At 43.0% G+C, this 18,203-nt stretch overlaps 1 protein-coding gene across 4 annotated transcripts in view; it reads right to left on the bottom strand.

Annotated features, from left to right (window-relative positions):
- Positions 1-15,390, bottom strand: part of SUCO (SUN domain containing ossification factor) — a 43,069-nt gene extending 27,679 nt beyond the window's left edge. The window contains exons 1-3 of one of the 4 annotated variants that reach the window (XM_074597670.1): positions 15,047-15,390; positions 3,121-3,229; positions 731-832 (exon numbers count right to left, since the gene is read on the bottom strand). In XM_074597670.1, coding sequence (XP_074453771.1) covers positions 731-832; positions 3,121-3,229; positions 15,047-15,111 — 276 coding nt within the window. In that variant the 5' untranslated portion in view covers positions 15,112-15,390. The remainder of the gene's footprint in view (positions 1-730; positions 833-3,120; positions 3,230-15,046) is intronic. The other 3 variants (XM_074597673.1, XM_074597671.1, XM_074597672.1) reach the window with 3 other exon arrangements.
- Positions 15,391-18,203: the final 2,813 nt, after the last annotated feature.

The following is an 18,203-nucleotide window of genomic DNA, read 5'->3' as shown; positions in this document are numbered from 1 at the left end:
CTCTTCAGCAATACTATTAAACAATACTAAATACTATTAATACTATTAAATACTACTAAATAAGAGCCTGTTGTCAATCGCTGGATTGCTCCAAGTCATCTAACTGAACATGAAGAGGTCCAGAATATTTTACTATGGAACGACATATCTAAACCATGCAATATATATTCAGAAGTGTGCCCTACGTATGTTGTCTTCTAATCTACAAAAACCAAAAATACATGTCAAATAAATCATCTGTAATAGTGGACTTTGTAACATTTGACATTGAGCACTGACTTGATGTTACCAATGGCACATACAACCCTTTTTCCATTTTAACAATGGAAATGAAACTGACAGAAGCCAGGAAGGATCAAAGCTAAAATGGACAGCTATGATCACCAAGTCCGATCTATATAAAAGACCTCAGTGAGAAGCTTTTCTATATTTATAAAGAGACATCCATACCCATAACATCAAATTTTAATGCATCTTGGAAAGATTTATTTAGTCAGTACCTACAAATACTAAATTACTCTTACTATTACTTATGCATATGAGAATTGCAAGATCTGTTAGCACACATGTTCTATCCTTCACTGGAAACACGAGTCTGACAGCAACCTTATGTGCAAGGGAAATGGGATAGATTGTTACTATGAGCTTTAGACAACAAGAATGAAAGACTCTGAAATCCAAGGAGCATTTGAACAGTGTATGGAGACAGTGAATGAAATAAAAGTCTTGCCTGGTCAGATTTTGTAAAGTCATCAAGCAGCTCTTCTGTAGAGTAACTCTGTGTACTTGAGTCTGCGTGCTCAGACTCCAGCCTGGGACCAGCCTCTTCCCCCTAGTATATTAAAGGTAAAACAACAGTCAGCATGCAGTAACACGGGCCTTCTGTTCTAGTAACAGGAGTTACCTTTGGTACAGACTGAATAATACTACCTTTACTACCACCAAAATATCAAGAAGAAGTTAAGCTACATGAATCTTCAGAGCCACTGCCCCTGTATGTTTAAAATCTCATCTGTACAAAGACTAAGGCAAGTTAAAACAATTCAGTTAAGTCTTCACAGGAAAGACCATTTTAGCATTGTCTTAAATCGTTCAGTTTGTGTGCTAAGGAAAGCTGATCATTCTGCTATGACTTCCCACGATGACAAATCCTCCCTATCTTCATCTGCCCATAACACGAGGGGGACAAAAAAAAGATCCTAAGATGACTTGCACCAGAAAACCATTAAAAAAATAATACTCAGCACATTTCAGTTATAGCAGTCTCATCATCAGAACTAGAATAATTTCACAAGTCTGTTGTAAGCTTTTAAAGCAACTTTCTCTTTTACAACTAAAGATTTATAATCAAGTGCAGTTAACTCACAAAGTAAAAAAGAATACACATTTGAGGGGAAAAAAAACTTTTAAAACCAGCAGACTGTAGAACTAACAAGAATTTACTTGCCCTTCAAACTTTTTGTTTTTTAAAGTTGTGACTACAACATATGCAAGTTATTTTTGAGCAACACTGCAGAATACAGCAAGAAATCTGGTAGAAATTTACACACCCTTGTTTCATAAGGGCTACCAAAAATCCCATGGTCAAACACTGGAAGTGCAAGTGTTCGGATCCAAAATGGGCTGCTATGCTATAAAAGGTTACACGATTATATCAATTTAAGAGTGTTAAGGTATACACTGGAAGAGCAGGAAGTACAAAGTTGAGTAGGCAAATCTGAAAGACAACAGCTAAGCAACATCAACATTTTTGCCCAAATATTAACAACTAGCATCCTAGCCTGTAAGATTAAACTGCACTAATGCCTAAGGGACAAACGATCTAAGGAAAACTGACCAAGGGCTGCAAAACTGCTCTTTTTGAGCAGTACATCTCCAGTTAGGAGTAAGAGACACATCCTTAAGATTTCTCATACACCCAAGAGATTTTTCTTTAATGAGTAAAAAGTACAGTATACGTCACATCTTTGGGTTTAAGTTGAGAAATCTGCTTAGCAATGCAGCTGTGTTACTAGAATGAAGAGAAGAATGTTGCAAAAAAGCAGGAAAACATACACCAGTGGCTTCTCAGTCTCAAAGCTCTCTTATCTACAGTTTTATTACATCAGCCATTAAACTTGAGCAGGACTCTTCTTCAGGCAGTCAGAAGAATAGGACTGAGTGCTATTTGGCTGCATAAGCTAGCAAAAAAAAAATAAAATACAGCTACCCTAGATGTTGAAATGTTTAAGAAACCCTCACTATTTAAGGTTTTTTTTTCTGGTCAGGCAGCTCTCCACTTGAATCAATTACAATACTCAACACATTTTGCAGGTTTGGTGTAGTATATAAAAGCTTTCTCGGAATGAGAGCCATGATTAGCAGTACTACTGATTGATGGAGGCAATGGGAAGACTAATAGCATCAATATTATCCATGCGTATCACAGGACTGATTCTTTACCCGTGTGAATAAGTGAAATTAGGAGGGGTTTTGATATGACTCAATTGCTTGTGAACTGACTATGAAATTGCAATATGCAGAGACTTGTAATGAATTAACCAGGGGGGACAATCACACTCAATTTAACCTGAACTGCTGAGTAATGTAAATAAGAAAGGGACAAAATCTTGTTTATTAGCATTTCATATATGTATTTCAGCTTTGTTAATTTTTATCAGACCGTAGGAAAACTGATAAGTACTGACTTAATAAAACAATTATTCTTAAATCTTCTATTTAGGATGGCAATCATTTGTGCACTGGGTTTTTAACCGAACACAGATGCAACTGGCATACTGTGGCCTAGACTTATCCAGGCCATCAGCTGTTACCATGGTCTCTACAGAGCTATATACTATCCCTGATGGCTGCTTCTTCTAACAGCTGGCAGCCAAATAAATAAACCTGAGCCATCATTAGCACCTTTACTATTTGTTTCTTACCACCTCCCCACCCAAAGCATCCAGCTGTATTGCCACATAACAGCAACAAACTTGAGTAAAGGAAAACAAAAACTTCAGAACAACCAAGTACATTAAACATTCTGGCCAAGGAGAAACTATGAATCAAAGTGTATGAATCTTTTTTTATTATTCACTAAATATCAAGTCAGACTTAGTAGCTAATTATTCATCATACCTTTTCCTGGATATTTTCATTGTTATTTGCCAGGGCACAAGCATCACCTGAAGCATATTGCACTGACAATGAAGGACTGTCTTTACAAAAGACATGCCAAATAGGAAGCCTATATAAAAAAAAAGAAAAGAGATCGTCATAGTCTTGATTTAAAATTAATAAAACATATTTTAAAATTCCCTCAGCATTGTCTCTCTCAACATTTCGCAGTTGTTTCCATGAAATGCCTAAAGTGTAAAAACAGACGTGAACAGTTCATAGATACTGATTTATCAAAACTATTGGAGGACTTAATATTAAGAAATTTTAACAGAAAACACACTACAAATTTACTACTTCCAAAGGACAAAAATGCCAGCAAAACCGTTACTGGGGTGATACCACATCACAAAGTGGAAGCTGACCCAAATTCATTAAGCTACTGCAAGTTAGAAAGAATATGAATCCACTATATCCTTTGTCATAATGGGATACCTTTTACTAAGCAAGAACTAAAGCCACAGATTAAAAAAATAAAGCTCCTAATTTCCCTGTACCTATCATATCTGAGAAAATTCTGTATGGTCAGCATCATCAAGCACATAAGAGAATTAGAGAAAATAAGTATATTAAACAAAAGGCCCATGCAAAAAGTAATGAAAATGTAGACACAAATGGCAAACCAGGTGCTGGCTTTAGCTACAACGTCCATAGAGATTTGTCTGTACTTTCAGCTCCAAACAATTTTGCTTCTCAGCAGAAATGGATTTATTTCCATAGAAAAGCAGCCAACATCTATACAAACACTTGCGGCAGAACAGCATCTTTTGTTGCTTTAGTGCATGGCCCCTTCACATCCTAGATAACACCTGTGCAGCCAACCTTTAGGCTTGGAGGCCCAAAGGCCAGCAAAGCTCTTCATGCAGATTTCTAGTAAGTCCAGCAAAATGCGACGCAAATTGAGCTTTTAGTGGAGTTTTCAACTACATTTGAACATCAGAGTCACCTGTCACTTTAAAGCCAAACACTCTTCCAGGAAATACTGTTTACATGACAGCCAGGTGATCAGTATGACCCCGTTCATAAAAATGTCACTCTGCACCCTGATAGAGGGGCCTCCTCCTCCTAAAAGGAGACAGGTCTGTAACAGACCTTCAAGCACACAAGAAATCTGGATACAGCCATCTTCTGACACAAGTTTTGAAAACTAAAACAGAGCCTTAACAGCCAGTCATAATAGCAAGAATATTAGTAGGTCTGGTTTCACTTACACAACTGGGATCAGTCTAGTGTTTTGAATCTGAATTACCACCTGTCTTAAAAACTTGAAGATCACCTTTATTAAAAAAAAAAAATCTACGCAGCATGGATTACTCCGCCAAGGAGGAACCCATGCTACAATAGACCACAGTCAAGTACTACATTTTATAAACAGTTTCATGCGTGTATATATACACACACATATACATATATACACACACAAGGGAGCACCACTTCTCCAGGTTGCAGGCACTCACAAAACAGGGCTTTTGTTGTAGAGCTATAAACCTATTGCTCCTCTTCCACCCGCATCAGCAGGGAGTGTTAGCAAGGCACCAGCCACCCTAAATCCAGGTCTCTTACCACCAGAAGAGCAGAAGACAGCAGACAATGAGCTTGTGGGATCGGACATGCTATTCCAGAGATCGGGAAGTAAGGAGTCCCTCCCAGGTCTGTCTCAGCCCCACCGCACCTCAGTAATTCCTCGTATCTTTGAGGTAACAGCTTTCTTCTAAACTAAATGGAAGCCCTCAAGTCAAGCAGAAGCACCTGCAGTTACTGGAAACGAAAGCACTGAATATAAGGGTATGAAAACATTTATAGCTGCATACTCTAGCTGGCACAAAGTCTCGCATCTCAGTTAAGCTGAAAACCAGATGTATGCATTCTCACACATCTTAAATTCCCATCCCATCATGTAGTTCTTTGTGTATATTAAGCTTTCCATAAACCTCTGTCTTATCCTAAGCACAAGACGTACATTTAAGGGATGGAATGAAATGTTACCAGACTTTTATGGCCTTCTTCCTAGCTCTCATTTGGAAAAATTAGTTATGCAAATGGTTCGAGTTATTTATTTTTCCAAAAAGTGGTTTCAATCATTTCAGGGAGAAACTTTCTCATGCTCTTAATTCCAGTACCTCTGATCTCTCCTTGCACCTATAATGACTCCCTGGTTCTTCATAAAAATACAAAAGAAGGATCAAAAATTATACAGAACATACTGTAGCTCATTCCACCTCTTTATTATACATGCATACAAATGTTATTTCCTATTTTGCTTACACTAAGGGGGGGATCTTCAGTGAGCTGTACAGAGCAACATTAAGTCCCTTAACATAGAAAAGGAAAAATATCACCGTCTGTGAATCAGCATTTTAAAACACAAAGTGTATTTTCACAACCGCGTTAATAACTACTTTAGCACTTGCAGTCACAAAAAGCACTTAGCACAGAAGGCATACATTTCTTGCCTTAATATATTGATACTTTTAACACAACAAATCATGCTTTATTAAAGCATGAATGCAGCTTTTAGAAGAATGCAGTTTGATAGCTCAGATTTAAACTATTCTGACATAATCTGTGTCAAATTTGCTTACTTTCAGAAATTCTTCCCAGTCCACTCCCCAACTCAAACATGATTCTTCAAGTCTCCCAAGAGCCCTCTAAGCAAGGGAGGGGACTGAGAATTCATTTTGTACATACATACACACACCCACAGGAAAACCTGAGCCCTACTGCAACAGAGAATGCAGCAGGCAGGATATATCCTTCAACTGTTGCCATCAAGTTCTGACAGAGCATTAAGAACACAAATCCACAAAACGCAAGGCCACATCAGACAAGCCATCCTGTGAGAAGACAAATTAATCACCTTATCAGGACCACCACTCCTTTTTTTCTTCCATCTTTCAGGATTCTGCTTATTCATTCAACAGGCTTCCTTAGCCACAGGCTGATAAGTGATGTAGCCGTAATAAAAAAAATTGCCACGTGGCATAGCACCTCGGTTAAGCATTTCTCTATATACAGAAAGACAACACGAAAACCTAAGCATTAATTTACAGATAACAGAACTCCCCTTCAGTTTAGTAAACTTGCGCAGCACATCCAGTGAAAGCACAGCAGCTTTTGCGTCTGCATATATTAACATACCCTTCCCTTTCTCAAGACAAGAGAGTAGTATTTTAATGCTGACTTGGAAGCAAGCAGATCTACTGCCCAAACAGTACTGGAGATTAGTCACTAGATACGCTGTCTCAGGTACAAGGTATATCTTCAAATGACCTAACAGTGCAGAAATACTTGAAGAGACTGTTCCAAACACATAGCCAACAGTTAGTGACTTACATGGACAGAGAAGTTTTCAATAGCTCTATTTTTGCTAAGCGTGACTCAAAATAGCAGCTGCTATTAAACCTCACACAGAACAAAGAAACTTAAGCAAGACTCTTTTAGTATCATTATTAATGTAGGTTTAAAAGCTATTTTCTCTAATCCACCATGAATTTTTCAGCTTGATATGCACAAACCCAAAAGCAAAAGCTGCAAGCCCAGACACAGAAGGGAAGGGGGGGCAGGGGAAAATCTTTACTCTTCACAGGACAAGAACATACTGTGGTTCTCTACTGAAGCAGAAAGTCTGCTCACCCCTATCTGAATGGTAGGTTACACTTATTGCTATACAAGTTGGCTATGGTCCTTTTGAAAAGGAACACACTGAAATTCAAAAGTGCAGGTGGTTTTGAAATTGCAGCACAGGTTTCACATGAAAGACCATCCAGTTCTAATTTGGCTCAAACTCTAAGAAATTGTGAAAGAGGTTGCAGAAGATTATCAGAGATAGTGAAGCTATTGATAATTGTTTTGGCAATCATAAAAATCAAGTAGGAAATAAACTGGTAAGAAAAATTAATCAAATTACAGCTGATAAAAAATCTAAACTAGCAAAATTTGAAAGTAAGAGCGTTTTTTCCACAATTTGTTATTACCAGCGAAAAACAATCTAAGCTTTCCTTTCCAAAGGCTTCATACACACTGACACTCACACAAGATTCAGTTCAAACACATCTGTCCTCCAAATGATTCAGGAGTTTTCTTAAAATGTCCCCAAACAAGACCTATTTCCAAACACCGGAGAGTGAAGCAGTTCAAAGCAGTTTACAGTTGACACCTGTGAGACAGAGTAATTTTAAGGAAAGGAAAAATAAAAGGAAGCTACCACCAGCGTACTGATTACCAAGCCCTCCTTGAATGCACAAGGAAGAATATCTCTCCAGGACGACCACTGACATTTTCTGCACCTTGGAGGGTTGTATTACCAACAGCTGCAGGTGCACCAATGCCCAACAGCTAAAAGGGAGAAGGAAGATATCACCATCCCTGACGTGTGACACTTCTCTACTGAAAATATTCATAGGATCAGTTCAGAATAGGCCTGTGCAAGAGAAGGCAGGTGGGTTTTGGACCTAGGGCGCCAGCAGAACAGGTGTAGGAATGGGGGAGAGGCATCTATTTGTTGGTTGAAGCTTACCTTCTTGATTACAGAACAATTTATTTTTGATTAATCAGGTAAAAAATGAGAAGTTGTGAAAGGGTGAGGAAGGCAGGAAAATATCTTTTGCTTTGAACAAATCCTACATGTCTGTGACTGCTGTCGCTAGCTTCACTGTCAAAGAGAAAGAAGGCTCTGTAAGAACAAGCAGCTCAGCAGATCCCCAACCAGACTCTTGAGTCAGCAGTATTCTCCCTTCCACCACCGGTAATGCAGAAAAACCAGCAAGAAGAGACAAGCCTCACCTTCTCCCCACTAACTTAGTGGATTAGTGAAGCAGTTCAACAAGAGGGACTTGCATTTAAAAGGGCCCGCAGAACGAAGTAAATATCTCAGAAAATGAAGACCAGGCTTTCAGGACAGTGACGTTATTTCAACCAGTCAGAGGAGGAAAGCTATTTGGCAAGGCACTGACTGCTCTAGCACAATCTGCCCAGACACAACACTGATTTCTGCATGTGAAGTGGAAACAAGTGTTGATAAATGCAAAGAAGAACTGTTAATCTTCCTTAATGCTGTCAAAAAAAACCCCAAACTTCCTCACACAAACAGTCAAAAAACCCACAAAAACCCCAAAATAAAACAACAAAAAATCCCACACTCTATTAATTTAAAACATATATATTAGTATATAAGAGCAGCATGCATTACTAAGATAATTTTAAAAGTTTATCCCTCATTATTATCAATCATTACTTTAATGATGGATCTTTAAGGGAGAAAAAAGCTGAAGACTAAGATCTACATCTCGAGGCTAAGCAAGGATGCTGCCAGCAAGGCCCTGATACCATCTCATTTCCTACCCCTATCCACTAACCTCACTCGTGTGCTAAAAAAACCAAAACTCAAAACTGAAACTGGAGCTTTTTTTTTTGCAAATCCTTTACCAATCCACTGTATTTTGCAATGAATTTAGGTTTTTAATATCTTGCCCACTCTTTGCAAAGAATGTGCTCTCCAAACTGTCTCCTAACTGGAATGCAAAAAGAAAAAAAAAAAAGACAGTTACTTCACTTATTCAGAGAAGCCCAACACAAAGATACTTCTGACAATACCGAATTTCATAGCTCCAGGCTATAAGATTCCAACCATCAGTTTAAAAACATGGCTTTCAACATTTTGAATGCATTAGCATGCAAAGACTGCAAAACAAGGTTACAGTTGCACCATATACGTTACCAGATTTAACTGATTTACTGCCTGATGGGGTACTCCTGCATCCTGCCTTCAACCACACACATTCTCTGCACCCCAGATCTGATCTTGAGATTGTGGACACATGCCAGTAACTTCAGGGGCGGTGGGGGGAGGGAGTTAGCTTTGAGCTTCTGTATACTCAGATATAAAAATCCAAGAAGATAGGGGGAGAACGTACCACTTCTCCATGACTGTCCACCATTGTCCTATGTTAAACAACAGAAATCAAGGCCGAGGACTAACAGTGGAAAAACCTCTTCATTCCTTTCTTACAGCGCTACCAGTATATCTCTCATCCTTTCCTAGAAAAGGCTGCTGAGATAACAGCCACCTTCACAGCACTATAATTGTATATTGTTTTGATACAGTGCCCATAATAGACAACAGCCTGTATTAGATGCACGCTGCAAAGTAACACCAAAACACATACCTCTTATTTCTCTCTTGAAAGGAGTATCCAGGTACCCTATTTGAGGCACTGAAAGCAGGACAGAAGTCACAAACTCTAGCCCTCAGAAGGTGTCAAAGGAGCAGGCAGTTCCTAGTGGTTCTTGGTAACAGACCTCTATAATACTGCACTGAAGACTGTAGCTTAAGAGAATCTCCCTGCATTGTCAAACTCTAGTTATTACTGTTAATGCAAGAGTTTGGGGAAAAGAACACATTCTAGAAAAATAAAATAAAACCTGATACTGACCACAAAGACTACAGGAAAATAGGAGAATAGCCATCAAGTGTGATTAAACTTTAAGGCTTTTAGAGTCTGTAGTAAGGTCTAACTTACACCCTTTGAAGATTTCCCTCATCGCTTAAATTCATAAGCTTGCCTACATGGGCACGATACTGCAACAGTAGGCTCAGAATCATCATCAGCTGCTCTGCAACAGCTTCCCATGCTTAAAACTCACTGTAAACGCAACACAGCTTAACACAGTGCCAAGGAGTGGAATTTGAGCATAAATTTAGCAACATGAATTTTGCCCTAGATCACTGTAAAGCTGCTATCACCTAACTCCCAGACATTTTATAATGTATTTTTAATAGACTTCTTACCTTTAAAGGATTTGAACAATATCTTGATTGCCATTCCAAAACTCAGCCAAGCCAAGAAGGTTCCTTTAAGCATCTCAGCTAATTTTGAACTGTTGGAACCTTTTACTGATATTCCAGTTTATACCATCATTTATACCAATATCTTCACTCACCCAAGCAAAAGTTCTTTGCACTAGCTTCGAGATCAGTCTGTCTGTTATACCAGATCAGTATTTTCACCAAGAATTACAAAGAGGTTTTTAGACTTGCAATTCTACATTAGTCTGTCTTCAGCCAAAAGTTTTCATGCTCAGAAATAACACCCTCTTCAGGCTGCAAGTGTTAACTTTAAAAGATGTTGTACATCCTCCCCTTGAAAGAAGCACAGACTTCACTGAAGGCTAGATTAATAATGAAAACTAAAGACAAGAAAAGTAAAAAGGCCAAAAAGTGTTCTGTAAAATAATCACAGTGCTAAGAATGTTAAAGTGAAAAGGAACTAGTAACAGGTCAGATATTTCAGAAAAAGTTGAATTTAAATGCTGAAGTAAGTCACATCTCATTGTAACAGGCAGGCTCTTGCAAATCAACACAGCAACCTCACGAGGTAGTACATGCCACTTTAGTACACTACTTGCATAACAAACAAATTTGAAGTTTCTAGGACAAACCTTTTAGAAGACACTGCATAAAGGCACTTCACTGATTTTCAAATAATTTTAGAAGGTAAACATTCAATAATTGATTGAGCCAAGCATTTGTTTTGCGTAAGACACCAGAGCCCCTGGTTGCATACAGCACCTTCAGCTTGAGCAGGCTATAAGCTAGGGATATTCATACTTGATTTCTAGGAGCCCAAGAGTTTCAAAGCAGCTTTTGTCCCAATCTTAACTACAGAGGAAAGACACTTCCAAACAAGATACTCCATATCTAGGAACATACTCTTAATTCTGAAAGCTGATGCCTGGAACAAAAGTTTTGATTATATGAATGCAGTGCCCAAATCACTTCATTTCTTCCTGCTATAAAATGCACACACAGAGTGCTTATTTTAATATCAGTCTTCCAAAGAGATTTAAGTAGCCACACAAGAAAAGAATCACCAGATAAAATTCTGAGTCCCAGTATAAGCAAGTTACACTAGCAGTTCTATACAGATCATTAGGGCAGTCGGTCTCCTGTAAACGTTATACTCTGCTAAAAAGACGATTTCTATGTGTGATAAGAGGTGTGTTACACCAGAACACAAGCCTCTCCCTAGCTTCACCACTCAACACCTTTCTGTTATTAACAGATGCAAGTTCAAGGGCCAGAAGTCAGGGACAATAATGTTCAATTCGCAAAACCTGTACTTCTGTGATCTCTAATCTGACTCACATAGCTTTTGCCTGTGCAGGACAGGAGCAGCAAAATAATCACTAGTGATGTTATCACACTGCCAATGCAGCACTGTTTTTTCAGAGCTCTTCTTGCATTACAGCAGCTCTAAACAAGCACACCTTCAAAAATGTAGAAGACAATGCAAATCAAAACTAGAAATACTTTCTCTCATTAAAATTCACATATAGGGAGGAATACAAACAAATATCAAAATATACACCCTTCCAATGTACTTGTATCTAAGCATTACCCCTGGCTACGCCACTGACCCAATCTGACCTTTACAATTCTCAAAGTACACTCTCACTATGGATTTCAGAGTCAAAACTACCAGACTAGGGGTTTTCTGTCAGAAACAGCACATCTTGCTGCCCAGTCACTTTGATACAAGCCTTACTTTGCTGATGCAGCACACTCACAACGGAACTACAACTAAAGAGTCCTGATGTGCACATGCACTTAATCCCCATCTTCCTTTTCTTCATAGTTGTAAAGCCGAGGATGATAAAAGACTTCATAAAAGCTACGTAGATCAGGATGTGCAAAGCACTTTCTGGGATAGAATGAATCACAGAAAGGCAAATTAGTGCATGCACAATTTATTTATTAAACTCATACCTAACACTTTGAAACTGCGGTTTATGGCAGACAAAAGCTGATGTCAGAACAATTTATACAGGTTACGCTTCAAACAACTGTCACAGCTCATCTCAATTCGATAGTATTCCTACAAGCTGCTAAATCTACCCCACTTATTCGGCTTTGTATATTGTCAAACTACAAAGCACTACAAATTTTAAAAGTATTTTTTATATTATGACCAGGCACACAAAGGGATTAACTGAAGCATAAAGAAAATCTTTGTAAATTCAGGACAACAGGAGTCATTTGTCACGTACAGCCAAAGCTCCAGACTGCACAGATGCATTTTATTTTTAGAGCACTACATTCCTAAGCCTTACCTCCATCAAAAGTATTTCCCTAAAACCATGCAGCCATCCCACCCTTTTGAACTATTTGGAACAACCTCGCTGGCTCAGGTTTGTCAGAGCGCTGCGTTTGTTCCATGCACGGTTTGCTTCAGAAAGCCTCAAGTACCCATCACTCTCTGATCCCACACTCCCAAAGAGCACCACGTTGCCTTCATTAAAAGACAGCAGCTAACAAATCCCTCAAGTCAAGCTTCTGTTTCTTTGTACATTTCCAAATACACAGTTGTATTTTTAACTTAAAGGATGAGATCTTTTAAAACAGTTTCCAGTTAGAAGACTGTCACATCAATCTTCCCCCCCACACACTTGATTTTTACCAATTAATATTTCTCCATTGGACAAACATCTCTAGGCAACCTTTAAAACGTGTGATGGGAGATAAAAAAATAAATCTTATTTTAAGCTTAGATTAAACACAGAAAAAAGCAACTGTCTATCCAGAAATAAAACAAAGTCCAGATTTAAAAAAAAAAAAAAAGACAGAGTCCAAGTAGCCCCAGGAGTGTTCTTTCAAGCAATTCTGGTTTGCCTTTTGTTTTTTCTCCCCTGGTTTTTTGTTTTTTATGTGATCATCTGTTGACCACCACCTTCATCTGTAAGAAAGCACTTCTCTCCTACTAGCATCAAATATTTTGAAGATTACATTTCAAGAAAACTAGATTTAAAAAGCCAACATTTGTCACACATGCCAACATTTATAACGTAAAGCCTTCCATTTACTACTTAAAGTTTCTTAACTGCTTATGTGAACAGAATTGCCTATTTTCTTTTTAGGAAAAAGTTATATACATCACAATTTATGTTACGTAGTCCAGCAAGAAGGCAGAAATTAATAGACTTCAAGACTTTCCAATTACAAATCTGACACAGCTCCTGAAATTAAAGCAAGCCACAATGCCATCCTGCAAACAGAGGAACTTAAACTCTCTAACATGAATTTATGTTTGGACAACAGAGACTAGAGAACTGGAGTTGCAGCCCTCTCAACATCTAAATTAATCTACTGGCTCTTTAATCAAAAGCAGCCAGGGTGAGCAGGGTGAACACACAGTCTCAATTTATTTTATTTTTAAACAGCCAAAGATTTGGGATACTCTGATGCAAGCTCTGAGATAAGATAAAACACTGCTTGAAAGAGCAACCTCTTAAGAAGTAAGAAAAAACTCAGCTTGATTTTTTTCCTAACCATACCCAAGATGAATGCAGAAGTTGTCTGAGTTTTACAGAACAATTATGTTATTTCAACAAGTTAGTTGAACATGCTATGCCTTTATCAATATGGAATAGGCATATGAACTTTTTCTTAAACAGTTCCGTCAAAACAGCAAACTAAGAACTCAACAATAAAAATATTACTCTGACCATGCATATATCATTAAACTGATAACACCTTTGTTAACAAATTATCCTGAGGCAGAAACAGCTTATCAGCCTTCAAGACAAAGAAAGAAACAAAAACTGTCTTCCTAATAAGAATCCTAACACATAGAACCTTTGGTGAGAAAAAACTTAATTGTCCAACAAGAAAAGCTGTCTGAAGACAGTTACCTCTGGTTGACAGCTCAGTTACCTGTACAGCAAGGAGTTTTTTCTTTGAAAATTTTGCTAAATGTAAACACAGCAATGGAGTTCTCAAGCACTTGTTAGATTCACTGGTTTAACTCCCAAAAATAAAAATGTGATGACACTAACCAAATTGTCCAAGCTCAGTAACGCCGGTGTCAGCACCAGATATGCAACTGATTCTGTACAGAGAGATGCCTGGGCTCCCCCTTCTTCATCCAACTACAATCAACTGTGAGACAACACAGAGCTTCGAGACTATTTTAAATTATTTTTTTTTTAATATTTAAACAATTTATGGGAAAAGTATTAAAATAATACACAAGATACACAACTATCTCTAACAACTGCTGTTCAGCTTTCAATATTTGCAGTTTGCTGTTCAAACTGGCTAGCATTTCTCAAACAGTGAGTCACAGAGTTCAAAGGAGGCCAAAGTTTAAGAAGCTTCAAACTTAACATATGGCAATATATTCTCCTAATATTTGTATTCTAATAAACATCACATTTGAAGGAAGCTTGAAAGCAAAGTAAACGGAAGATGGTGGAACAAGGTATACAACTAAGGTAATCACTATGAAAAACACTCTCAAAGACCTAACCAGGGCAAAAATTAAAGGGCTCGTTGGCTTTAATTTAACACAACTCCAGCCAGTCTTGGTTTCAAGAATAAGGCATCGAGATTTTTCAGAGAATACACCCAGCGCTCAGCCTAGAACTGGAAAAGCGAGCAAGCCTTCCAGTTAGACGCACAGGCCGGCAACAAAATACATCGGGAAGCAAAGAGCCTAACTTTGAACGCCTGATACTCGAGGGCTGACTCCACGTCTGACACCGCTTGTTTTCCACGAACACAACAATCACCCACAGCAGCGGCAACCACCCTCCCGAGAGCTGTTACCTGCCTTTCCCTTAACGCAACACCGCCGCTGCCGCCACGATAACGCCTTATTTTTTTTATTTCCAAAAGGAAGCATCTTTCTTTCCCTACTGCCACCACCTCCCGCTCCGCGCGTCCCCGACCATCGGCTCCCCCCACCCCAACACCAGGGCGCTCTCCCCGCCGCCGAGGGCGGCAGCGCCGATGCCGGGCCCCGAGAAGCCCCGAGGGGCGGGACACCCCCGCCGCCGGGAGGCCTCGGAGGAGCCTGCCTCCCCGCCGTGAGGGCGGACGGCGCTCACTCACCAGAGCAGGGCGCAGAGGAAGAGGCAGGAGCCCAGGGCCAGGAGCCGGCGGGGCGGCTCCCTCATCGTCGCCCCCGTCTACCTGCCGCGGCCGGGCAGAGGCGGCGCATCCTCCCCGGCAGAGGGACGGCGGGAGAAGCGCACCCGGGCGGCGGCGGCCACTGAGGTGGAACGACCGTTGGAGCGGCCCCTCCTCCCTCCAAGACGCAACGCGGCACGCGGCGGCGCGAGCGCGGCCGTTACTGCCCGCCGAACCGGGCCCCTCCCCCCTCCCCCCCCTTGCCCCTTATCCCTTCACGCGCTGAGCTGGAAGGATACGCGTCACCCTCCCCGCCGCTCCGCCACGCCCCCTCGCTTCCGCCCCCACCAATGGCCGGCGCGCCCCTGCGGATGGCCCCGCCCCCCAGCCCCGGTTGCCGGCGCAGATTGGCTCCTCCGCCGCCAGCGCGGCGGCGAATCAAGGGAGCCGGCCTTGTCTTTCCCCGCCCCTCCAAGGTCCTCCTCTGAGGCGTCTGCGTGAAACAAGCCGTTAAAGAGAAATTGCCGTAGCAATAAATGGCGGCTGACAGCAAACCCGGGGCCGCGAGGCTCGCGGGGAACCTCACTACCTCCGATGCGAGGGGTATTTTAAGGAACGGCGGCTCCGACATGGTGGCTTTTGCAATTTTTTTTTTTTTTTTGATCAGGCTGCTCTGCTGGCTGCCCCGCAGGGCCGAGCGCTGATTGGGGCTGGCCGAGGCCCCCAGCGGAATAACCGCCGCGGAGTGGGGCGGGATAACACCATTTCGCAGCGGGGCGCGGGGACTGCTGGGAGATGTAGTTCGGGCGCGCGGCACGGTGGGGTCTGCCGCCGGCTGAGGGTCCGCGCCGCCATTTTGCGGGCGGCCCGAGGGAGCCCCTGGGGGCGGTTGGGCTCAGGCCTCACCCGCTGGCAGCCGGATGGCGGCCCGGCCCGTGTTTATTGGCACAAGGGGTGCCAGAGAAGCGTTTAAGGTGGTTTTGTGCATATTTATTCACTGTAGGAGCAAGAGCTGAGCCAGGGTTTGCCCAGCAGCTGGCCGCGTGCGCCCTGAGGCCTGCATGGGGAGCGATTTCCAAGGAGCCGTGCCCGGGACCTGGCAGCCTGGCTAAGCCTTCCTGGCCCAGAGTCTCTCCTCAGCCCCACAAACTGCCTGTGTCCCGGCACTGCCTTCCCTCTGATGGCTGGGGCTGTGGGAGCGCTTATGGGAGATGCTCAGGGGAATGCAGGCCAGGCAGCTGTAAGCATGATCTCAACATCCATGGGCGCCCACTCCTGATGTGGGGTGGAAGAGAGGTGCCTTCCCTGGTCCTGGCACATATGCGTAGACAGGGAGAAAAACACAACAGTTCTCATCAAAACAGTAAGGATTTTGTAGATAGCCAGGCCTAAACCTGCCCATCTGAAGCATGGCATTGTAAGGCGGGCTTTATACTATAGCAGCCAAGAAAATCATCTTTGCAGCTTACTCCTGCCGAAGAAACAGCGGCAGGACGGGGGTTCCCACTGCCGCAGCGTGATCGGAGCAGCAACGTGTGCTGCTCTCCCAGCCCGCGGGGCGTTACCGCAGCCCTGAAAGGCACAGGTGGATTAGTCACGAGAATGCCGCGTTGGAAATGCGCACATGTCAGGACTCTGAACAAGGAAGGACAGCTTTACCCGGAGGGAGGGACGGGAGGATGTGAATCACGGCAGTCCTTGCGGGAGCAGGGCCCTCCCAGGCCACAGCTGCTGTTTTCCCAAAGGATCTCCAGCCCCAGCCCCGTGAACCGGCCCTTACGGCCATCTGGAGGTGCTCCCAAAGAGGACGGGGTGCCTGTAGGGCTCAGCTTGGTGCTGCCGAGCCGCAGGATGGCGTGACTGGAGTCAGCCAGCTGTGGGTAGATGTTCCCAGCTGGCAGTGGAAACCTCTGGAGAGTCTTTGTGTCCTTTTCCTGATTTTTTTCACCCTGTAATTTTGCGCTTTCATTAACACTTGCATCCGCCACCCTTCCGAGAGCTCCGCGTGCCACAGACGGCAGACAGGCCTGCGTGCCAACGTGTTGTGGAGGAGGCAAAAGGGAGAAGCTCCAGCTTTGTGCCCCATCTCCACACAGGCCAGGGTTTAAAACCACCCCCCCAGCCAGCAAACCACAGGCTGCCCTGTGGCAGAAACACCATGTCCTGCAGTACACAAGGAGGGGGCTGTCGCAGGAGGATCCTGGGCGGATCTCTTTGGAAAATGGAGGGGACAACAGCACAGGGGGCTTGCAGCTTAGCCAGAAGCCTGGCTTGGAGCTGCTGGACCAGGCTGTGACTCATTAGGTTGAACGGGAGGACATTCCTGTGCAAGTCACTGGTAGGTTTTGGAAGAAGCCGGTGGGATTTAACATGAACCTCTAGCAGAGGAAAATGGGCTCACTACACCACAGTATGGATTATACCGAGATGAAAGTGACCGGGAGGGCGGCTCTGACAGAGAGCGGCTTTGCTTTGTGTCCCTGGCGTGACTACCTGCCACAGAGCCCACTGGTGGCTCTCCCAGCGGTGAGCCCAGCTGCCTCAGCACCGCTCAAGTCCCTGGTCGGGTCCTGTCACCCCAGGAGCGGGGATGACACAGGAGCTGCCCAACCGGTTACGGGAGTGAGGCAAATCCTGAAAACACTGAGGAGCTGCTTCGTGGCACCGGCGGGGTGTGAGCCAGCACCTTTACCATGAGGGTTTCCACAGCCTTTTGCAGCGCTGGAGCCAAGACACGGCACAGCGGCAGCGTGGATCCGTGCCTGTGTGGGCATCTGACTGTCCTTGGGAGGGTTATGAGCAGAGACACGGTGTGGAGGGCCCGGCCGTGCCTCCGGGGACCTGCACAGAGCAATGTGGGTGCAGAATGCCGCTGTGCCCAGGGCGCGTCTCCATGCTGTTCCCTGGGAGCTGCCTTGGAGGTGGGAAATTCCCAGAGCTGTGGGAGCAACACTGCATGTCCCACCCGCAGCTGTTTTAACCGTGTCAGGGAGTGCCCCAAATCCCCCCCTTCAGGGCTGGAGGGTGCCGCAGAGGGCAGGGCAACGCAGGCTTTGGCTTCAGCTGCTTCCCTCTGCCTCCTGCAGGACGTGACCCCCAGAGAGGCGTGTAGGGCTCGTCTCCTTCATGGATGCTGACG

The sequence above is a fragment of the Larus michahellis genome, chromosome 8 (assembly GCF_964199755.1).
Source record: "Larus michahellis chromosome 8, bLarMic1.1, whole genome shotgun sequence".
Taxonomy (NCBI): Eukaryota; Metazoa; Chordata; class Aves; order Charadriiformes; family Laridae; genus Larus; species Larus michahellis.
Note: the sequence above shows the minus strand (reverse complement) of the source record. Positions and strands in the feature narration are given on the sequence as shown.